At 36.0% G+C, this 25,724-nt stretch overlaps 1 protein-coding gene across 1 annotated transcript in view; it reads right to left on the reverse strand.

Annotated features, from left to right (window-relative positions):
• The window catches only part of HFM1 (helicase for meiosis 1), a 118,426-nt gene that overhangs the window by 21,156 nt on the left and 71,546 nt on the right, over positions 1–25,724 (reverse strand). The window contains exons 28-31 of the mRNA XM_024743640.1: positions 24,358–24,461; positions 23,751–23,885; positions 3,189–3,269; positions 2,828–2,943 (exon numbers count right to left, since the gene is read on the reverse strand). Of these exons, the coding sequence (XP_024599408.1) occupies positions 2,828–2,943; positions 3,189–3,269; positions 23,751–23,885; positions 24,358–24,461 (436 nt within the window). The remainder of the gene's footprint in view (positions 1–2,827; positions 2,944–3,188; positions 3,270–23,750; positions 23,886–24,357; positions 24,462–25,724) is intronic.

Consider the following 25,724-nt stretch of genomic DNA (forward strand, 5'->3'; position numbering starts at 1 on the left):
GAGACCCACTTCAGACCTAGGAACACATACAGACTGAAAGTGAGGGGATGGAAAAAGATATTCCATACAAATGGAAATCAAAAGAAAGCTGGAGTAGCAATTCTCATATCAGACAAAATAGACTAGAAAATAAAGACTATTACAAGAGACAAAGAAGGACACTACATAATGATCAAGGGATCAATCCAAGAAGAAGATATAACAATTGTAAATATTTATGCACCCAACATAGGAGCACCTCAATACATAAGGCAAATGGTGACAGTCATAAAAGGGGAAATCGACAGTAACACAATCATAGTAGGGGACTTTAACATCCCACTTTCACCAATGGACAGATCATCCAAAATGAAAATAAATAAGGAAACACAAGCTTTAAATGATACGTTAAACAGGATGGACTAAATTGATATTTATAGGACATAAACCAGACAAAGATGTCACAAAGAAAGAAAACTACAGGCCAATATCACTGATGACCATAGATGCAAAACCCCTCAACAAAATACTAGCAAAGAGAATCCAAGAGTACATTAAAAGGATCATACACCAGGATCAAGTGGGGTTTATCCCAGGAATGCAAGGATTCTTCAATATATGCAAATCAATCAACGTGATACACCATATTAACAAATTGAAGGAGAAAAACCATAGGATCATCTCAATAGATGCAGAAAAAGCTTTTTTTTTTTTTTCAGTATGCGGGCCTCTCGCTGCTGTGGCGTCTCCCATTGCAGAGCACACGCCCTGGACGTGCAGGCTCAACAGCCATGGCTCACGGGCCCAGCTGCTCCGTGGCATGTGGGATCTTCCCAGACCGGGACACAAACCTGTGTCCCCTGCATTGGCAGGTGGACTCTCAACCACTTGCACCACCAGGGAAGCCCCAGAAAAAGCTTTTGACAAAATTCAACACCCATTTATGATAAAAACACTCCAGAAAGTAGGCATAGAGGGAACTTACCTCAACATAATAAAGGCCATATATGACAAACTCACAGCCAACATCATTCTCAATTGTGAAAAACTGATACCATTTCCACTAAGATCAGGAACAAGACAAGGTTGTCCACTCTCACCACTATTATTCAACATAGTTTTGGAAGTTTTAGTGACAGCAATCAGAGAAGAAAAAGAAATAAAAGGAATCTAAATCGGAAAGAAGAAGTAAAGCTGTCACTGTTTGCTGATGACATGATACTATACATAGAGAATCCTAAAGACTCTACCACAAAACTACTAGAGCTAATCAATGAAATTGGTAAAGTTGCCAGGTACAAAATTAATGTACAGAAATCTCTTGCCTTCCTATACACTAATGAAAAATCTGAAAGAGAAATTAAGGAAACACTTCCATTTACCATTGTAACAAAAAGAATAAAATACCTAGGAATAAACCTACCAAAGGAGACATGGACCTGTATGAAGAAAACTATAAGACACTGATGAAAGAAATTAAAGATGATACAAACAGAAGGAGAGATATACTATGTTCTGGGATTGGAAGAATCAACATTGTGAAAATTACTATACTACCCAAAGCAATCTACAGATTCAGTGCAATCCCTATCAAACTATCAATGCCATTTCTCACAGAACTAGAACGAAAAATTTCACAATTTGTATGGAAACACAAAAGACCCTGAATAGCCAAAGCAATACAATAGCCAGGACATGGAAGCAACCTAAGTGGCCACTGACAGATGAATGGATAAAGAAGACATGGCTCATATACACAATGGAATATTACTCAGCCATAAAAAGAAATGAAATTGAGTTACTTGTAGTGAGGTGGTTGGACGTAGCGTCTGTCATACAGAGTGAAGTAAGTCAGAAAGAGAAAAACAAATACTGTATGCTAACACATATATATGGAATCTAAAAAAAACAAAGAAAAAAATGGTTATGAAAAACCTAGGGGCAGGACAGGAATAAAGATGCAGATGTGGAGAATGGACTTGAGGACACGGGGAGGGGGAAGGGTAAGCTGGGTCGAAGTGAGAGAGTGGCAGGGACTTATATACACTACCAAATGTAAAATAGATAGTTAGTGGAAAGCAGCCACATAGTACAGGGAGATCAGCTCAGTGCTTTGTGACTACCTAGGGTTTGGGATAGAGAGGGTGGGAGGGAGACTCAAGAAGGAGGAGATATGGGGATATATGTACATGTATAGCTGATTCAGTTTGTTATAAAGCAGAAACTAACACACCATTGTAAAGCAATTATACTCTAATAAAGATGTTAAAAAAAAAAAAAGACCTAGAAAAGAATCAGGCACTCCGCCATTTTCTTCGCTCTGTTTTGTGGCCTGATCAATTATTTTGCCCTGGATATGATGACTTAGGCTTAGAGTAAGTCTGCTAGTGACTATCCTATCAACCAGTGGGGACTCCCATTTCTTCACCACTTGAAAGGGAGACTTTTGCTCAGTACTCATCTATGTGCGTCAATCAAAATCAACTTCAGACTTTCCAGCGCAGTCCACCACAGATGGAGCCACAAAAGGGCAAGAGTTTCTAGTTTCAATTGCTGAACCAAAGCAAGCTACATATCCCTCTTCTCTGGTTTAAAAAAAAAAAGAGGCTAATGAAGCAAAGGGATGCATAACTATGCCCCTATGCACCAAAAGTAGATTTATAGATTAATTATTAAAAACTATAGTATCTTTTCCTATAGAAACAGTATTATGAATAATAGTCATTTTCCTACTCAAGCCTTTATGTAACTCTAAAGTACTCTGTGGATACCTACCTGATACCCAGAAAAAAGGGATATTCATATACATTTAATTACAGAACAAGGGATAAATGTTATTAAAACTAACCTTTAGACGTTTCACTGGAGGAAGAGATGAAACAGCATTTCTGTTTCTTAAATCAGATAAATATGAAGAAACTGTTGACTCTTTCATTTCTGACTTCTGTGCAACTCCATTTTTACCTATGAGAAGAAATTCTAGATTGTTTAAGTTAAACTTTATGTATTGTTCATATAAAGTCAAATTTCTTCAAAATTCTAATCTAATATTTACTTTTTAAAAATGTTAACCACAAAAGAAAGAAAATTATTTGAGTTATAAGCTGCATAATATAAATATCATACATGGATAATTAGGATATTACTACTATTCTTCAATGACCTTTCAATTTTTAAAACCTGAAATAAACTTGTTTTATGGAACTCACAGCAGTCGTGTCCACATGTATGTTTATTTTTACAGTGATGTTTACATTCTCGGTTCCCAGGTTTTTTGCAGGCAGTCATTCCTAAATTAATATAAGAAAAGAAAGCCTCTTTTTCACTACATCTATTAATGTGACTAATTATAATTAATTTTTATACAGCTCTGTCCTTTCTGGCAGTACAAAAAGATTATGATTTTCACACTCCCTCAAAAGTTAACCCCTTTAATATGTATTTTTAAAAAGATTTTCTGATAACAATCAGTCCCTGCCCACTATGGGGCCCATCCCAGCTTTTCACAAGGAGCACTGAGTCACCTATAAGCTTCTCTTAACCTCCCTGATATAAATAGAACCAAATATCACTGAACATCAGTTAACTCCTGCTGAATGAGATAAGAATGAGGGTGGAGTTTTGAAACTTTTTTTTCTACTTTATACTTAAGCCTGAAGAACCCGGAAAGAAAGAAACCTCATGGCATTTTGATGGTACCACTGACAGCAGCTAGTAGATAGGACACCATGCATATTTAATAAATGTTAGAAATAAGTGCTTTAGGGATAGAAACAAATTTGCTATATGAATTCATAGAAAGGAGAGATTGCTTCCAGCTTGACCTCTAAGCTAGAATTAATATATTGAAATATATAATCTATTCTTCATTTATTATATTTAAGTAGGTTTTTTCTTGATTTTAACTCTCCGAGTAACATGGGAGAAGGGAGAGACATTTGAAGTGGTCCTTGAAGGACAGACAGGATCTGGACATGAGAAGGGGACCAGAGGAAGATGTTCCAGATAGACAGCATAATATCCAAAGGCAACCAACCACAGACTATAGAAACACATCAGTTTATTTTTGCTGGAGCACAGATTTTAAATTAGAAATGTTGGAGGTAGTGAAGAGATCTGAAAACTTTTGTAATCTTTCTCGGTCCTTTACTCTTCATTTTCAGTGTGTTGCTCAATCAACTTTTTCAAGGCATGGCACATCTGAACAATGATAATATATGTATAGCACCCAGGGGTAAATGAATAAGGCTGCTCACCATATGAGGCAACTGGTTAGATGCCTTGGGGGCTGAGCAGATCAATGTACTGGGTACTGAAAAAGTAATAAAATAACCCTGGCAGCTGGTAGCTGACAGCTGAACCATAGTGTTCCCAACTGAACATAAACAATTTCGGCAGAATATAAACAATAATCAGATAAGGCCACTCTATGATCATAGTAGAAGACAGATATAAGACTAGTGTGTAATTATTTCTGAAAGTAGAGACAAGGACGCTGAAGAACCACAAAAATAACTAAACATCTCCCTCTTCTGGCTAACATAAATGACTACTATTTTTTTAATTCTCCCATCTCCAAGATAAGATATACCAAAATATCCAACATCCCACTTGCTGATAGCACCCAATCTAGAACTGATCTCTGCTTCTCCCAAACCCTTCTAAGAATCACCTGGCACAAGCTGAACTCCTATAATAGGCTCCTCGCAATTCCCTGAGATGACCCACAGTTCTGCAGGTGCTGTGCTCTCCTTTGCTGCAGCAAATTAAAAAATACCTAACTTTCCTCAAATATAGGTATGCTCCTAGTGATCCTTGTCTGAAAGGTTTCAATGTTATACTTTACAAGGTATGTCACGGCTTACTGGTTGAGAAGTTTTGCCCCAGTTCGTGATCTCTGTTTTCCTTGAATCCAGTCCTACCATGCTACAATTTATCTATATGCTGTTGCTTAATTAATCCTCCCAAAATTCAACTCTGATCAGATAATTTGCCCACTTAGAAACGTTAGTTACTTCCTGCTGCCAACAAAATTAATTCCACATTTAAGGTCCTCTACAATGTAATTCTAGCCTCCCTTCTAGCACCCATACTAACCCTACATCCAAAAACATACATTCACTTGCCATTAGTGTTCAAATAGTCCCAAGCCTTTCTATGATTGTACCTTTGATATTACCTCTTGTCTTAGAAGACCCTTCTTTGTCTACCAGAAGCCTATCTATCTGCTTTCACGACCAACTCAAATGGCACCTCTATCATGGAGATCTATACTGATCACCTAAATTGGAAGTGATTTCTCTCTCCTTCAAGCCCTTATGGCATTTTCTTTGCCCCTCTCACCTACTGTATGCTGCTTTATATTTAATGTATTTACATGAAAAACACAGTGGTGAAGTACAGGGCACCCTAAACTAGAGTAAGAAAACATGAGTTCTAATATGGATTGTTCTCTGTTAAAAACAACAACAACAGCAGGGATTAAAAATAATACTACCTGTTTTGGACTTTCCTGGTGGTGCAGTGGTTAAGAATCCGCCTGCCAAAGCAGGGGACACGGGTTCGAGCCCTGGGCTGGGAAGATCCCACATGCCGCGGAGCAGCTAAGCCCGTGCACCACAACTACTGAGCCCATGTGCTGCAACTACTGAAGCCTGTGCACCTAGAGCCCGTGCTCCACAACAAGAGAAGCCACCGCAATGAGAAGCCCGTGCACCACAACAAAGAGTAGCCTCCGCTCACCCCAACTAGAGAAAGCCCGCACGCAGCAATGAAGACCCAAAGCAGCCAAAAATAAATAAATAAATTTATTTAAAAAAATAATACTACCTGTTTTGTTACCTCACAGAGGTAAAAAGATAAAATGAAATTACGTCTGTGATAGCATTTTAAAATTAAGTAATAAACTAATACATTAGTGTATGTATTATCTCTATTATTACATTAATTAAAGATTATACAAGTAAATATAAAATTGTTCTGAGTGCTATGAAGGAGAGGGGCACAATGCTACATAACAGGGGGAATGGTCCTGGTCAGGAATGTCTTGGAAGACTTTCCTAATGAAGTGATAATTGGACTGAGGACTGAAAAAAGAATGGCATTAACAAGGCAAAGGGTAGGAGAAAGAAAGGGATAGCATATGAAGAAGCTTTCAAGAGAAAGCTTTTTTTCAAGAAAAAGCTCAAAAACAAGAGAAAGCATGACACGTGGAGAAATTAAAAGAAGGTCAATGTGGCTGATGCTCAAAAAATGAGAGTGCATGAGATGAGACTACAGTGGTAGTAAGATCAGCCTATATTCCTAGGGAAACAGCTCCACCATGGCACCCTGGTGATTGCATGTCTCCACCTAGGCAAGACTCAGTTAGTTACAGAATGCCCTCTGATCCTCCCTGGGACATGTCAAGATAGCCAGTCTTGTGAGGAACTGTTAAAGGCTATTTCTCATCTGCCTCCTTAGCTTGCAGGAGGCTGCCTATCCTGCATAAGGCTGTCATGAGGCAGTTTCTCATCTGTCTCCTGGTTCTAGTAAGGCATAGGACTTTCCACCTTGACCCTTTCAGGTACAGCTGTAGGCTATAAAGTTGCTTAGCTGCAGCCTGGAGTTGACTCCTCAAAAACAAAGCAACCCATCATTCTCATCTGGTCCCTCCAGTTCAGTGTCATTCTCTGGGATTATGGATGCATGCAACTGATACCATGCTGATCATGTTTTGCTGTCTGCGTAAGTAGTAAACTATCTAAATATATTTGGGTCGCTTGTGTCTTTACCAGTCAATCCTATGGAGGTGAGGCAAGACTACATAGCAGCTGGCACCCCACTGCTACTTAGGAACTGATTGACTTAGTGTTAGTATGGAATCTTGTAGTGGATGTTAATGATGTGGATCTTTTATTCTAGGAGCTATGGGGAGCCACTGAAGTGTTTTAACCAAAGAAGGGACATAACTGAATTTGCATTTTGAAAAAAGCAATCTGTGGAGTGTAGTATGGAGCACAGATTTGAGAGAGGACAGAGTAGATGCAAGAAAACTAGTTAAGGGCTTCCCTGGTGGCGCAGTTGTTGAGAGTCCACCTGCCGATGCAGGGGACACGGATTCGTGCCCCTTCCTGGAAGATCCCACATGCCGCGGAGCGGCTGGGCCCGTGAGCCCTGGCCGCTGAGCCTGCGCGTCCGCAGCCTGTGCTCCGCGACGGGAGAGGCCACAACAGTGAGAGGTCCGTGTACCGCAAAAAAAAAGAAAAAGAAAACTAGTTAAGAGGCTACTGTAGGAGAACGGATTTGAGAGAGGACGGAGCAGATAAAAGAAAATTACAGTAACAGTCTAGAGTGGTAGTATTAGTAGATTCAAAGAGAATGGACTAATTCGAGAGATACATAGAAGGTAAAAATATTTTTAATGCAGAATCAAGTGGAGTGCTTTTCTTTCTTGAGCAACATATTATTTTCCCTGAAGTTTTACTGACTTTTAGTCTAGCAATATCTACCTAAAGTTTTTTTAGTTCATTCAATATTTCAAAGATAAAGGCAACTATATGAAAACACCTCACCCATTTACTCCCCCAATATATATCTCCTTTCTTGAGCCCTCCATCTTCCTCCCAATGCAATCTAGGCCTGTGCTATAGTTGTCATCCTGGAACTTCCTTTCATTAAGCTTCTGGGCTGAATCCACTATTGCTGGATTCTTTGACTTTTTCTTTATTGGTTAACTGCTTTGTTTGATTGTGCTCATCCTAGAACAACTGCCTGAGAAAGGATGTATGAGAGTTAAACTTTCTGAATCCTTGAATGTATTAAGATGTCTTTATTTTACTTTCACACGTAATTAATAGTTTTCCTGGGTATAGAACACGGGATTGGAAATCATTTTCCCCCTGGATTTTTAAGTCCACTGTCTTCTACCATCCAGTGTTGCTGATAAAAACATTAAAACTGCTTCAATTTTTGTTCCTTGGAAACATTTATGATTTTCTCTCTATCCATGATGTTCTGAAACGTTGCTTCCTTTGTAGATCTTCTTTCATTCATCCTAACCAGCACTAAGTAAGCCTTTTTGATGCATAGATATATGTCTCACTTTAAGTCTAGTGAATCTTCTCAAATTATTTATTCTGATTTGTTTGTTCTGTCTTTCTGAAACTTTTATTAGTCGGGTATCAGACTCCAGATTGCCCTCTTGTCTCATGTTTTCTGTCTCCTTGTCTTTTTGCTTTCATTCAGATTATACTGATTTTATTTTCTGGCTCTCCAGCTAAGCTGTTTTGTTTTTTTTTTTTAAATCATAATTTTTACTTCCCTGTGCTCGCTCTTCTTCTTTAATTTTTATTTTTTTCACAGCATGCTATTCTGTTTTATGGTTTCAATTTAGTCTTTAATTTCTCTGATGTTACTGATTAGTTTATATTACGTTTTATTACATCTCTGAATTATCCGGTTGTTCTTTTGTCCACTTTCTGTTTACTTATTTTGGGCTTTCTTTCACATGTCCCACATTTTCCTCAAATGTCTCTTCATCCTTGGTTGTCTGCCTATACAGCAGTCCTATTATATCTCCACAGATGAGAAAATTAATTCATAAAGAGGTTAAGTAACATATTCAAAACTATGAAATAATAAGTAGCAAATCTGAGATTCTAATTCAGGTGGTCTAATTCCAGAGCCTGATCTCTCAACCACCCTGCTTTACTAGTTATACTAGCTGCCTTAGTTTTCCCCATATAATGCATTTAATTTACTTAGGGAAGGAATCTACAGTTTGTGGGGTGGGAAGAATAGGAGGAAACCCCTTGAAGGTTGTTGTTTTGAAGTAAGTGATAAGGAGTCACTTTGTCCCTTATCCAACAATTTCTAATAGATGAACTTCTAAACATTACCACAAGATGGCGCACAATGACTATACACATTTGTTCCCAGTGGTGGAAACTAACTAGGATCTGGAAATCTAATTATAGAGATTCTGGGGACACCCCAAAATTTCAAGGCAGTGTTGGCGAGTCTTGCTAGGAATGAGAACTATATACAAGTTTGTTTACAGAATACTAGCATACGGCTATTACTACCCAAGTGACAAAACTTCTACTGTATTTCTGTTAGAAATGATACTTAGAAAATATAAGTGCTCCTCCACTTATACATAAGTGCAACTCCACTCCCTAAGTCTGAGAACTGTCTGAATTTGTCTTATTAACAAACACAAGCTTACAGAGATTGTCAATTGGAAAAATAAGGTTCTGAAGGAAAAAAAAGGTTCTGAGAGAAAACTGACCTAAGCTGTACACTTAGGTATAAAATTAACAGATCCCATACCCCATCACTATCATAATCTGAAATGAATATATTTTCTTAGTTCTGTCACATAATATATTAATTTACATGTTTTTAAAGTTCCCGTTTCCAAGTATTTAAAGCAAAATGAATCATTAATATGAACTAGAAATATATTTGAAGTAAATACTTAAAATTACTTTAACAGGGTCGATAATGACCAGTGGGGTAAGGGTCAGTTGCTTAAAAAAAAAAAAATCCAGAAAAAAATTAAAAATAGGAGGCATCCCTGACACAGCTTCACATCCTAACTATAAATTCAAATAATGTGGTCGGTGCATAAGCTACTGGAATTAATATTTTTAAAAGAATATTACTTTTTATTTTGCAGTTCCTGATATATGCTAATCATATTTATGCACTTTATAATTTTACTTTTTAAATGAGAAAGCAAATCTCCTTTCGTTTTTTTTGTCAAATATTACACTACCATTTTGTTATTTATCAAGAAAAGGATAGCACTAATGAATTGGAGTCCTTGATTTTGCAATTTAATGCATGTATACACCAGAGTACAAAGAAAAGCAGACTGCCTTTTGACTAGTATTTAAATGTGCACACTTCCAAACTGCTTGGGCACTGGTTTTATCCTTGCATTCTTCAAGTACATTAAATGTTCACACTCAAAATGGCATAGCAAATGCAGATGAACTTATTAATGTCAAATCAATTTTCTTCAAAGTAAACAAAGCCCATATTTCTTATTGAGAATGCATTTAAAGGATAAGAAGTTTAAATGATAAAAATAAAAGTTAAAAAAATTTACAACTAAAAAGGTGTATTTTTCACACTGCCTAATCTTAAAAACAGCTAAAATATTTTTCCAAAAATTTTATCTCTTGGACTATAACTGTGAGAAACAACTAAAAAATAAATATTTTTGAAAGAGTTGTAGGAAGCATAAAAAAATTTTCTAATTATATTTGTACTCTAAGGTGCATACTTCTGTTTTTAAATATGGTCCTACAATTTGACAGTATAAAATATTAAAATATTTGTTGAACCTACAAGCACATTTGGAAACAATCATTTAGCAACTATATTCTCTGAACTAAATATCAGTTTTTATCATTTAATAAAATGGTCTGACAAGAGGTCAGAAAAACTGAAATCTGTATTGTTTTGAAAAGGCTGTTGTCACAACCTTAGTAGGGTAAATCTGTGACCCCTTCATTGTGTAAGTTACTGAGAAAGAAAATGCAGATAGTGTATGTATGTTATATATAAAGGTATAATTATACAACTTTATTTGGGGATACTTGAATTTGCATATAAGAACTGAATTATATAATCTGAATGTTCATAAGATTTAGGATGGTTTTATGTATAATATATGTATGTGAAGGGGGTATGTGTATAATAAAACATTTGCCTGATAGGAAGCATCTTTTATCTGTTTTCCACAGGGTTATGCTGAAAATGTGGGGGACTTTTGCTCTCATAAAAGTCTCATGCTAGGGCTTTCCTGGTGGCGCAGTGGTTGAGAGTCCGCCTGTCGATGCAGGGGACGCGGGTTCGTGCCCTGGTCTGGGAGGATCCCGCATGCCACAGAGCGGCTGGGCCGGTGAGCCATGGCCGCTGAGCCTGCGCGTCCGGGACGCAGCCTGTGCTCCACAACGGGAGGGGCCACAGCAGTGAGAGGCCCGCGGACCGCCAAAAAAAAAAAAAAAAAAAAAAAAGTCTCATGCTAGAAGGAAGTATAGTAAACATCGTAATTTTCACTACAGTTGCAAGCAACAGAAAGAATTCAAGCTATTTTTAAAAAAACCCATGTGGTGGGTGGTGGAAATGTATTACATGAACATAGCTATCTCACAGAATCCAAAAGCAGCAATGCAGCTAGGCATCACGAGGGACTGAAACCAAGAAATGGAAACTCATCAGAACTTCAGTTCTGGCCTTCTCACCTTTGATTCTTTCTATACCTCTGATTTAGTCTTCTCTTACATGGTCCAGCTAACTTTGATTATTTCTGCACATGGTAAAGGATGGCCACCGACAGCTCTGATTTTATATTCTCTTAGTGCAGTCCTAATTCTAAATTGTCTTTCTTAAACTGAGGTATTTCTTTTCATCTAGGAATTTGGACTTTGAACTGAATGAAAGAAGGTCACCCTGGTTCCTGATAATTTTGCTGTGAGAAAAATAGTGGCCAGACCAGGGGTCTGAGGAGAATGCAGTACAAACAAGACAAACAACCTACTTCTGTGATGTGGCAGTCAGTTCTAAGAAAAAGGGAGTCATTGAAAGATAGACAGAAACCTTCTTCCTTTTTTATATCTAAACATATACACCATGAGATTTCTAGTTTTTCTGTAGTGTGGTCTTTCATATCTTTTGCTACTGTATTACTAGATATTTGAGATTTCTAATGCTATTGTAAATGGTATTTTCAGAATTATGATTTCTATCATTTTTTTGCTGGTAAGTAGTAATACAACTGATGTTAAAATTTTTTAATTGAAATAGAATTCATACCACAAAGACCTTTTTAAAGTACATGATTCAGTGGGTTTTTAGTATATTTCCAAGGTCGTACAACCATCATAACTATCTAATTCCAGAACACTGTCATCACCACAAAAAGAAATCATGAACCCACTAGTAGTCACTCCTCATTTCTTCCTACCCCTTGCCCCTGGAATCACTAATCTACTTCCTGTCATTATGTATATGCCTATCCTAGACATTCACATAAATGGAATAATACAATATCTGATCTTTTGTGACTGGCTTCTCTCATTAGCATAATATTTTCAAGGTTCATCCATGTTGTAGCATGTATCAGTAGTTTATTCCTCTTTGTGGCTGAATAATATTCCATTGAATGAATCTACCACATTTTACTTATCTATTAGTTGATGGATATTTGGGTTGTTTCTACTTTTTGGCTGTTATGAATAATGCTGCTATAAACATTCATGTACAAGTTTTTGTATGAATATTTTTCAATTTGTTTGGATATATACCTAGAGGAGGAATTCCTGGGTAATTCTATGTTTAACTTCTTGAGGAACTGACAAAATGTTTTCCAAAGCAGCTGCACCATTTCATATCCCCACTACCAAATCATGAGAGTTTCAATTTCTCTGCATCTTTGCCAACACTTGTTACTGTCCATCTTTTTATTAAAGCCATCCTACTGGGTGATACCACACTGTGGTTTTGATTTGAATTTCTGTATTGATGAATGATGTTGGACATCTTTTCATGTTGTATATTGGCCATTTGTAGCTCTTCTTTGAAAAATGTCTACTTAAATTCTTTGACCAGTTTTAATTGGGTTATTTGTGTTTTTATTGTTGAGTTGTAAGATTTCTTTATATATACTAGATTCTAGTCCTTTATCAGATATATGATTTGCAAATATTTTCTCATCTTGTGGGTTTATTTCACTTTCTTGATAGTGTCAGTTGAAGCACAAAAATTTTTAACCTTGATAAAGTCCAATTCATCTGTTTTTCTTTCTTTGGTTGCTTGAGCTTCAGATGTCATATCTAATAAACTACTGCCTAATCCAACGTCAAGAAAATATACACCCATGTGTTCTTCTAAGTTTTAATTCTTATCTTTAGGTCATTAATCTATTTTGAGAAAATTTTTATATATAGTATGAAGTAGAGGTTCAAACTAATTCAACTGGCTATCCAGTTGCCCAGCCCTATTTGTTGCAATACTATCCTTTCCCCACTGAATTGTTTTGGCATCTTTGTTCAAAATCAATTGGCCATAGATGTATAGATTTATTTTTGTACTTTTAATTATATTCTATTGATCTATATGTCTATTATTATGCCAGTACTACACTGCCTTGATTACTGTAGTTTTATAGTAAGTTTTGAAATCAGGAATTGTGAGTCTCCATGTTTGTTCTTTTTTTTAAAGATTGATTTGGCTATTTTGAGTCCCTTACATTTGCATATGAATTTTAGAATCAGCTTGTGAATTTCTGCCAAAAAAAAAAAGCTAGAATTTTGATAAGGACTGTATTGAATCTGTGAATTAATTTGGGAAATGTTGCCACCTTAATGATATTCAGACTTCCAATCCATGAACATGGCATATCTTTCCATTTATTTAGGTCTTCTTTAATTTCTTACAATGATGTTTTGAAGTTTGCAGTGTTCACATCTTGCACTTATTTTGTTAAATTTATTAAGTATTTTATGCTTTTTTGATGTTATTGTACAATTTTTAATATTGACTCTTTATCCAGTGATGTTTCTAAATATATATATTAATTCTAATAGTGTGTCCATAGAGTCTTTTATATTTTCTAGGTACATAATCATGTTGCTTTCAAGTAATGACAGTTTATTTCTTTCTTCCTAACCCTTATCCCTTATATTTCTTTTTCTATATAATTGTACTGACTAGGACTTCTAGCACAATGTTGAAAAGAAGTATTGAATAGTAAGAGAGAATATTCATCATTCTCCATTTAAATAGAAAAGTTTAAAAATATTTCACTATTGTGTATTTGCTATATATATACATTTGCTATATATTTTTAATGAAAAATTAACATTGAATTTTTGTCAAAGTTTTTTTGACATCTATCAAGAGGATCACATGTTTTTTTTCCTTTTTGTTCTTTGCCCTGTTAATGTAAGGATTATATTGATCCACTTTTAAATGCTAAGGCTCTCTTGCATGTACGGAATAAGCCATACTTAACTGTGCTGTATTATACTTTTTAAATATGTGGCTGGATTCCACTTGCTAATATTTTGTTAAGAACATTTGGATTTATATTCATGAATAGACTGATGAATAATTTCTCTTTCTTTTAATGTCCTTGTCAGGATTTGAAATCAAAGTCATGCTGGCCTTCAAAAAAATTAAAATATTAGAAAATATTCTTTCTTTTTTTCTGGAAAAGTTTGGGTAAGTTTGATGTTATTTCTTCCTAAATATTTGGAAAATTTTACCAATGAAGTTATCTAAGGCTCAGGGTTTCTTTATGGAAAGATTTTTTTTTAATTGCTTCAAATTCATTATTAGTGTTAAGACTACTCAGATTTTCTATTTCTTCTGTCAGTTTTGGTAATATTTCTCCTCAAGGTATTTGTTCCTTTTTACCCAAATTATGTCAAATTTATTGGTATAAAGTTATTCATATCTTGTTGGGGTCTTTTTTACACCTGTAGGATCTGTAATAATATCACCTTTTTCATTCTTGATACTTTTTTAAAGTTAATTAATTTATTTTATTTAGTTTTGGCTGCATTGGGTCTTCGTTGCTGCATGCAGGCCCCCTCCAGCTGTGGCAAGTGGGGGCCACTCCTCACTGCAGTGCGCAGGCCTCTTACTGCGGTGGCCTCTCCCCTTGCGGAGCACAGACTCCAGGCTCGCAGGCTTCAATAGTTGTGGCACGTGGCTCAGCAGCTGTAGCTCACAGGCTCTAGAGCACAGGCTCAGCAGGTGTGGCACATGGGCCCAGCTGTTCTGCGGCATGGGGGATCCTCCCGGACCACAGCCTGAACCCATGTTCCCTGCATTGGCAAGCAGATTCTTAACCACCGTGCCACCAGGGAAGTCTGATATTGTTAATTCATGTTTTATCTCTTCTTTACCAGTCTTGGTAGGGACTTCTTAAATTTATTCATCTTTTCAAAGAACCAAATCCAATAAATTTGGCTGATAAATTTAGCAGTAATAATTAATTCCTTCAGTTATTTTTTTTCTCAAAATGTCTCGATCTCACTTTAATTTTTGAAGGATATTTTTCACTGCACATGGAAATCTAGGCTGGCAACATTCTGAAGCTATTGTTCCATTATCTTCTGGTTTCCATCATCACTGCTGAGAAGTTAGCTGTCAGTTTCACTGTTGCCTTTTGAGGGTAGTGTGTAGTTTTTCTGTGTTTGCTTTTGAAGATTTTCAGCAGTTCTGCTATATTGTGCCCCAGTGTGGTTTTCTATGTATTTGTCTCTGCTTGGGTTTGCTGAAATTCTAAACTCTGTGAGTTGATGTCTTTCATTATTTTGGAATGTTCTCAGCCATTGTCTCTTTAAATATTGCATTTGTCCCATTCTTTCTCTACACTGCTTCTCCGCCTTTATGCATATGTTAGCACTTTGAGTATTATGCTCTTTTCTGTTCTTTCTGTTCTCTTATCTCTGGGGTTCCATTTAGACATTTTCTATTGATATGTCTAACAGTTCACAAATCCTGTGTTTGGCCATATCCAATCTATTACTAAACCTACCCAAAGAGTTCTTCACTTCAGATATTTTATTTTTCAGCTCTAGGAAGTTCACTTAAATCTCTGTATGGATTCCAATTTTCTGGTTAAAATTTCCATCATTTCATTCATTTTGTCTTTTTTTTCCTCTATTTTTTTGAAAATATTAATCATAGTTGTTTTACAATCTTTAAATGCCAACGCCACCATTTGAATCATCCACAGAGTTGCTTCATTTTCTTATATAGTTAATTATGAGTCATATGGCCCTTCCTCTTTGCAGGTCTCACAATTTTTTTATTGTATGGCAGACATTATATCTACAGATTCCAGATTATGTTATATTCCACCATAGAGGGTTTCTTTTTTCCTCTGTCAGGCAAACATGGTGAGTAGCTGATCATATAAAACCCTTTTTAAGGCATGGCTTACCCAGCCTTTTATTTAAGAGCCTATGGATCCTTGACTCCTCAGCCCTGGAATGGCTCTCCCTCTCTGGAATTTTAGTCCCTTTAGTTCGCTTTAATAGATGTCCTAAAAATTGTAATTTTTATAACTTATGTAGGCTTTTATAATTGCTGCTATCAGAGCATTGGCCTGTCCCAAATTACCTCTGCCCAGAAGTGGAAGCTCCTCTGAATTCTTTAAAGAGGAGGATGAGTGCTCCTCGGCTCACAGAGTAGTTCTGTATGTCCTCTTTTGCCATCATTCACTGCAATTACTGTTTATTATAACTACCTATACTATACAGAGAACATGACTGTTTAGATTACTTTGGTAGGTAGCTGCTGCTCTCACATTCCCCAGTACCTGTTAATTGCTCCCTTTACTGGGCCTTTCACAAAGCAGTGAAAATAGAACCAAGTGAATAAGGAAGAGCTGTATGGTAGACTGCCTATGCCTCAAGTATTAACAACATTTAGTGTTTGTTTTGTAGATTTGCTATGGAACACTGTAAATGTTTTACATTACTATCAGTCAGAATTAATTCTTAAAAACTATTCAAACAACAGAAAATAAAATAATAAATAAAATAGTACATGTGTAGACAGTTGGTGGGATACCCACACACAGAAGATCTATTCCAAGTAATGTTAAAACACAGTAATTTGATTACACATGCCTAGTGAGATATAGTCTAAGAATAAAAATATTTACCATAAAAACCTTAAAGTATTTTTAATAATGACATTAAGAGTGCACTTTGGGGAATTCCCTGGCAGCCCAGTGGTTAGGATTCTGTGCTTCCACAGCAGGGAACATGGGTTCGATTGCTGGTCAGGGATCTAAGATCCCACAAGCAGCACAGTGTGACCAAAAAAAAAAAAGTGCATTTTGCTGTTGTTATCCTGAGACTTTGTTGTGTGTATAATGTAGAATAAAGAAAATTAGTGGGGAGACCTTCAAGATGGCAGAGGAGTAAGACATGGAGATCACCTTCCTCCCCACAAATACATCAGAAATACAACTACATGTGGAAAAACTCCTACAGAACACCTACTGAATCCTGGCAGAATCTCAGACACCCAAAAGGCAAGAAACTCCCCACGTGCCTGGCCGTGTGGCTGACACAGGCTTGGTGCTCCAGCTGGGTGTCAGGCCTGTGCCTCTGAGGAGGGACAGCTGAGTTCAGGACTTTGATCCACTAGAGACCTCCCAGTTCCACGTAATATCAAACGGTGAAAGCTCTCAATCTCAATGCTAAGACGTAGCTCCAATCAACAACCAGCAATCTACAGTGTTTGACACCTTATGCCAAACAACTGGCAAGACAGGAACACGACCCCATTCATCCATTAGCAGATAGGCTGCCTAAAATCATAATAAGGTCACAAACACCCCAAAACACACCACCGGATGCGGTCCTGCCCACCAGAAAGACAAGATCCAGCCTCAGCCACCAGAACACAGGCATTAGTCCCCTTCACCAGGAAGCCTGCACAACCCACTGAAACAACCTAAGCCACTGGGGGCAGACACCAAAAACAATGGGAACTACGAACCTGCAGCCTGCAAAAAGGAGACCGCAAACACAGTAAGTTAAGCAAAATGAGAAGACAGAGAAACACACAGCAGATGAAGGAGCAAGGTAAAAATGCACCAGACCAAACAAGTGAAGAGGAAATAGGCAGTCTACCTGAAAAAGAATTCACAGTAATGATAGTAAAGATGACCCAAAATCTTGGAAACAGAATGGAGAAAATAACAAAGATCTAGAAGAACTAAAGAGCAAACAATGATGAACAGCACAATAAATGAAAGTAAATATTCTCTAGAGGGAATCTTTAGCAGAATAACTGAGGCAGAAGAACGGATAAGTGACATGGAAGATAAAATAGTGGAAATCACTATTGCAGAGCAAAATAAAGGAAAAAGAATGAAAAGATTTGAGGACAGACTCAGAGACCTCTGGGACAACATTAAACACACCAACATTCAAATTATATGGTCCCAGAAGAAGAAGAGAAAAGGAAAGGGACCAAGAAAATATTTGAAGAGATTATAGTTGAAAAATTCCCTAATATGGGAAAGGAAATAGTCAATAAAGTCCAGGCAGTGAAGAGAGTCCCATACAGGATAAAGCCAAGGAGAAACACACCAAGACACATATTAATCAAACTATCAAAAATTAAATACAAAGAACAAATATTAAGAGCAGCAAGGGAAAAATAACATACAAGGGAATAACCATAAGGTTAAGAGCTAATCTTTCAGCAGAAACTCTGCAAGCAAGAAGGGAGTGGCAAGACATATTTAAAGTGATGAAAGGGAAAAACCTACAACCAAGATTACTCTACCCAGCAAAGAATTCATTCAGATTCGACGGAGAAATTAAAAACTTTACAGACAAGCAAAAGCTGACAGAATTCAGCACCACCAAACCAGCATTACAACAACTGCTAAAGGAACTTCTCCAGGCTGGAAACTCAAGAGAAGGAAAAGACCTACAATAACAAACAAACCCAAAACAAATGGTAATAGGAACACACATATCAATAATTACCTTAAATGTAATGCATTAAATGATCCAACCAAAAGACACAGACTGGCTGAATAGATACAAAAACAAGACCCATATATATGCTGTCTACAAGAGGCCCACTTCAGACTTAGGAACACATACAGACTGAAAGTGAGGGGATGAAAAAAGATATTCCATGCAAATGGAAATCAAAAGAAAGCTGGAGTACAATTCTCATATCAGACAAAATAGACTTTAAAATAAAGACTAATATAAGAGACAAAGAAGGACACTACATAATGATCAAGGGATCAATCCAAGAAGAAGATATAACAAATGTAAATATTTATGCACCCAACATAGAAGCACCTCAATACATAAGGCAAATGCTAACAGCCATAAAAGGGGAAATCGACAGTAACACAATCATAGTAGGGGACTTTGACACCCCATTTTCACCTATGGACAGATCATCCAAAATGAAAATAAATAAGGAAACACAAGCTTTAAATGATATGTTAAACAGGATGGACTAAATTGATATTTATAGGACTTTCCATCCAAAAACAAGAGAATACACTTTCTTCTCAAATGCTCATGGAACATTCTCCAGGATAGATCATATCTTGGGTCACAAATCAAGCCTTGGTAAAGTTAAGAAAATTGAAATCATACCAAGTATCTTTTCTGACCACAAAGCTATGAGACTAGATATCAATTTCAGGAAAAAATCGATAAAAAATAGAAACACAAGGAGGCTAAAGAATATGCTACTTAATAACCAAGAGACCACTGAAGAAATCAAAGAGGAAATCAAGAAATCCCTAGAAACAAATGACAATGAAAACACGACAACCCAAAACCTATGGGATGCAGCAAAAGCAGTTCTAAGAGGGAAGTTTATAGCAATACAATCCTACCTCAGGAAACAAGAAATAACTCAAATAAACAACATAAACTTACACCTAAAGCAATTAGAGGAAGAAGAACAAAAAAAATCCCGAAGTAAGCAGTTGGAAAGAAATCATAAAGACCAGATTAGAAATAAATGAAAAAGAAATGAAGGAAACAATAACAAAGATCAATAAAACTAAAAGCTGGTTCTCTGAGAAGATAAACAAAATTGATAAACCATTAGCCAGATTCATCAAGAAAAAAAGGAGAAGACTCAAATCAATAGAACCAGAAATGAAAAATGAGAGGTAACAACTGACACTGCAGAAATACAAAGGATCAAGAGAGATTACTACAAGCAACTATATGCCAATAAAATGGACAAACTGGAAGACATGGACAAATTCTTAGAAAAGCACAACCTTCCGAGACTCACCCAGGAAGAAACAGAAAATATAAACAGACCAATCACAAGCACTGAAATTGAGACTGTGATTAAAAATATTCCAACAAGCAAAAGCTTAGGACCAGATGGATTCACAGGAGAATTCTAACAGTTAGAGAAGAGTTAACACCTATGCTTCTCCAACTCTTCCAAAATATAGCAGAGGGAGGAACACTCCCAAACTCATTCTACGAGGCCACCATCACCCTGATAACAAAACCAGACAAAGATGTCACAGGGAAAGAAAGCTACAGGCCAATATCACTGATGAACATAGATGCAAAAATCCTCAACAAAATACTAGCAAACAGAATCCAATGGCACATTGAAAGGATCATACACCATGATCAATTGGGGTTTATCCCAAGAATGCAAGGATTCTTTAATATATGCAAATCAATCAATGTGATAAACAATATTAACAAATTGAAGGAGAAAACCATATGATCATCTCAATAGATGCAGAAAAAGCTTTTGACAAAATTCGACACCCATTTATGATAAAAACCCTTGAGAAAGTAAGCATAGAGGGAACTCACCTACACATAATGAAGGCCATATACAACAAACCCACAGCCAACATTGCTCTCAATGGTGAAAAACTGAAACCATGTCCTCTAAGGTCAGGAACAAGACAAGGTTGTCCACTCTCACCACTATTATTCAACATAGTTTTGGAAGTTTTAGCGACAGCAATCAGAGAAGAAAAAGAAATAAAAGGAATCCAAATCGGAAAAGAAGAAGTAAAGCTGTCACTGTTTGCAGAGGACATGATACTATACACAGAGAATCCTAAAGATGCTATGAGAAAACTACTAGAGCCAATCAATGTATTTGGTAAAGTAGCAGGATACAAAATTAATTCCCAGAAATTTCTTGCATTCCTATACACTAATGATGAAAAATCTGAAAGAGAAATTAAGGAAACACTCTCATTTACCATTGCAACAAAAAGAATAAAATACCTAGGAATAAATCTACCTAAGGAGACAAAAGACCTGTATGCAGAAAACTATAAGACACTGATAAAAGAAATTAAAGATGATACAAACTAATGGAGACATACACCATGTTCTTGGATTGGAAAAATCAACATTGTGAAAATGACTATACTACCCAAAGCAATCTACAGATTCAGTGCAATCCCTATCAAACTACCAATGGCATTTTTCACAGAACTACAAGAAAAAAATTACACAATTTGTATGGAAACACAAAAGACCCCAAATAGCCAAAGCAATCTTGAGAAAGAAAAACAGAGTTGGAGGAATCAGGCTCCCTGACTGCAGACTATACTACAAAGCTACAGTAAGCAAGACAGTATGGTACTGGCACAAAAACAGAAAGATAGATCAGTGGAACAGGATAGAAAGCTCAGAGATAAACCCATGCACATATGGTCACCTTATCTTTGATAAGGGAGGCAAGAATATAAAATATAGAAAAGACAGCCTCTTCAGTAAGTGGTGCTGGGAAAACTGGACAGCTACATGTAAAAGGATGAAATTAGAACACTCCCTAACACCATACACAAAAATAAACTCAAAATGGATTAAAGACCTAAATGTAAGGCCAGATGCTGTAAAATTCTTAGAGGAAAACATAGGCAGAACACTATGTGACATAAATCACAGTAAGATCCTTTTTGACCCACCTCCTAGGGAAATGGAAATAAAAACAAATATAAACAAATGGGACCTAATGAAACTTAAAAGATTTTGCACAGCAAAGGAAACAATAAACAAGACGAAAAGACAACGTTCAGAATGGGAGAAAATATTTCCAAATGAAACAACTGTCAAAAGACTAATCTCCAAGATTTACAAGCAGCTCATGCAGCTCAATGTCAAAAAAACAAACAACCCAATCCAAAAATGGGCAGAAGACCTAAACAGACATTTCTCCAAAGAAGATGTACAGATTGCCAACTAACACATGAAAGGATGCTCTACATCATTAATCATTAGAGAAATGCAAATCAAAACTGCAATGAGGTGTCACCTCACACCAGTCAGAATGGCCATCATCAAAAAATAAATGCTGGACAGGGTGTGGAGAAAATGGAACCCTCTTGCACTGTTGGTGGGAATGTAAATTGATACAGTCACTATGGAGAACAGTATAGAGGTTCCTTAAAAAACTAAAAATAGAAAAAACATATGACCCAGGAATCCCACTACTGGGCATATATCCTGCGAAAACCATAATTCAAGAAGAGTCATGTACCTCAATGTTCATTGCAGCTCTATTTAGAATAGTCAGCACATGGAAGCAACCTAAGTGTCCATCGACAGATGAATGGGTTAAGAAGATATGGCACATATATATAATGGAATATTACTCAGCCATAAAAAGAAACAAAATTGAGTTATTTGTAGTGAGATGGATGGACCTAGAGACCGTCATACAGAGTGAAATAAGTGAGAAAGAGAAAAATAAATACCGTATGCTAACACATATATATGGAATCTAAAAAAAAAAAAAAAAAGGCTCTGAAGAACCTAGGGTCAGGATAGGAATAAAGACGCAGACGTAGAGAATGGACTTGAGAACATGGGGAGTGGGAATGGTAAGTTGGGACAAAGTGAGAGAGTGACATGTACTTATACATACTACCAAATGTAAAATAGATAGCTAGTGGGAAGCAGCCGCATAGCACAGGGAGATTAGCTCAGTGCCTTTTGACCACCTAGAGGGATGTGATAGGGAGGGTGGGAGGGAGATGCAGGAGGGAGGAGATATGGGGATATATGTATATGTATAGCTGACTCACTTTGTTATAAAGCAGAAACTAACACACCATGGTAAAGCAATTATACTCCAATAAAGATGTTAAAAAAAAAAAAGAAAATTAGTGACATTCTATCAGTTTGGGAGTTATTGCGAAACAAATCTCTCAGCATGGCAGAAAGGAGATACAGATTATTGAGTTTAAGGATAAATACTACAGCCCTGAATTTGATTTGGACATTTAACTATGAATCAATTATGTATTTTATCTCAAAAAGAAAAAAATCACATATTTCCTAAATCTGTACATGGAAAAGGCAAGAGGTAATAATCAGTCAATGGCAATGAGCTCTTCCAGCACACAGAAAACTATTTATCATGAAAAGAAACCAGGTATCTTTGGAGAAAAGGCTTATTACAGGTCTGGGTCTGGAATTATAAAAGGTTAAGCCTAGAACATCATATAACCTCACAAAGCAAGGAAGCTGTCAAGACTACTAGGGACAGAGCAAAAGGATTCAGGAGCCAATCTGGTATGTCTAGATGGTATCAAGATGATATATCTACAACATTTATGAGTAATCAGCGGTTTGAACATTAACTCAGTATTGGATAATTATTAGTTACTATTAGCTTTTTATGTCTAAGAGTAACGCAGTATTTTTTTCTTAAATCCTTACCATTTACAAATATATACTGAAACATTTACAGAGGAAATAATATGATATCTGATTTTCTTCAAAAAATACAAGGGGAAATCTAAACAGAGGTACAGATGAAACTATATTAGCCCTGAGTTGATAATTCTTTAAGGTGGGTGATGAGTACATGAAGGTTCAATATACACTTCTTTCTACTTTCATCTTTATTTGAATGTCCCATAATAAAAAAAAATTGTCACCTGCTTTGCCTTATCAAATCCATTAATTCTTGTATATCACTTGCTCTCCCCCTGACATGGCCATAAGAATGGAGTGGGTATGAAAAGGGGGAAATGTATACAAAAAACTAGTCAAATAATTCTTTGCTCCAAAAATCACCCCAATTTTGACAAATATTAACACTAAGAATTCCTACTGTACATTATTAATGCAATTATTAGAAAGTCTAAACATCTAATTCCACAGTATCCACAATCTGAATGAAGCAGTACTATACTGATGATACTACCCTCAGCCATATCTTTGCTTTAATGCAAAACAGGACTAAATACAGCTATTTACCTTTACTGGGCACTGCTATTGAATGTTTAAAATGGGACATCTCTGTTTCTGGTTTTTTTTGCATAAGTATTTGATTTCCAAATCTCTTGGGTCCTAAGTAAAAGACTGTAAATTTCTGCTGTATATCAAGTCCAACTGAAAAAAGAAAAAAAAAAGCATACAAATGCTTATTTAAGTCATATAAATCCACACATGAGACCATTTATTTGTTTTTATACTTGCTATATTTTATACCTTTTTGAACTGGAAAGTCTAACAAGTCCAGGAAATAGAAATGTTTTAAAGATACTTTAAAAAGTATAACAAATGAAAATTTATACATCTGTCATAAAAATAAAAATCAATGTTCCTACAGTAATTGAAATTTATCTTAAAAAATAAAATGTCTATAAATGAACAGATAAAATTTTTATTTTATTATCCTAGTCTCTGCCATCTTTTACATATCCAAATATATGAAGCTTCCTTTAAAATTATTCATTTTACTTAAATAAGTTATTTTTACACAATATCACTTATGTTGTTTTTCTATTTTACATAATGGAAATAATTTTTAAATGCTATCATATTTTTTACATTCATGTCTTCATTACTTCAATGAACTTACCATATTCAGAACTAATTAGATTTATGCTAAGATCTTCAGATTTAAGAGCTCGCCTCACATCAATCTTTTTAGCCCAATTTCCAGCTTTTAGCAAAACAGAATCCCTGAAAAAGAGTAATGCATCATTTAATAGTGATCTTGAACACTAAATGAATTGAAATAATAAATTAATGTTCAAGGGCTAACTGATCCTAAGATAGGTCCTATCTGGTAGTAAACTGAAGTGAGACTGTAAACTACCTTCCCCAAGTTCTGAGGATAAGGAAATGGAGTGTCAATGGAGCTACCATTACCATAATTTTCTTAACTATATGTTCACCCAACAGCTGGTTCTAAGTTGCACTGAATCATTTCAGGCCTGCTTGAATATATAATTGCTATCAATAAGCTATGACCTTGACCTTAAATCACTACCACTTTAAAATGGCTATACATAAGTTACATAGATTTGTGAGAACTTCAACAGTATTTTTTTAAATGATATGAAATAGTCTGTATCTAATAACACAACACCAGCAACCAATTTTGTGATTGAACTTATTTTAGCCTCCTATAGTCAAGGCTGTCATTAGATTTAGTTGTCACAGAGAATAAAGATTTGTATAATTATATATTCTCTGTAAGTGTATCATGGCTAGTTGCAGGAGAGTAATTATCAGTGAAAAGGATATCCTTATCAGTCACTGCAGTCCCATTAGGAGCCTTGCACAGGATGTTTTAGGAAGCCATGTTCCAGTACACTGGCAAAAATTAGGAGATTCCCATTTCAGAATCACTGCCATCCTGAACTTACAGGTACAGTTCAAAACTAGTTTTTGCTGTAAACTACCTATATAATCTTGGTCTCAAATTTCTCCTCTATAAAGTATATATAATGATAGCACCTATCTCATACAAAGACTAAACAATTCAATACCTGGAACCTACTAAGTGCTCAAAAAATATTAGCTGTAGCTACAACTATTATCTTTAGAGTTTGTTTATGACATCCTGGGAGAAAATATCAATATGCAATAGTATTAGAAAAAAGGCTGAAGTAAAATTATAGAATGACATGCTAGAGAACTAGATATAAGGCAAGGTACCTCCTTTATCTATTGGATCTGGTTGCCTGGATCCTACAATGGTGGTAGTAGTTTGTTAGATTTTAATTTGGAAATAGAAGATATATTTTGAAGTAAGTAGGAGGAAGATTGCACTCAAAGAGTAGTAAGGTCATGAATGATAGGAGAAAAGCAACACAATAAGAAAGTTCAGCAACAGTGAATTAGAGCTACTCCTAAAGGTCATCTATTACTTGTTTCAAACCATGGTGATAGACTTTACACTTTGTTCATTTGAGTACTAAATATTATCTAAACCAACAG

Source organism: Neophocaena asiaeorientalis, unplaced genomic scaffold (assembly GCF_003031525.2).
Source record: "Neophocaena asiaeorientalis asiaeorientalis breed wild unplaced genomic scaffold, Neophocaena_asiaeorientalis_V1.1 scaffold317, whole genome shotgun sequence".
In the NCBI taxonomy this organism is placed as follows: Eukaryota; Metazoa; Chordata; class Mammalia; order Artiodactyla; family Phocoenidae; genus Neophocaena; species Neophocaena asiaeorientalis.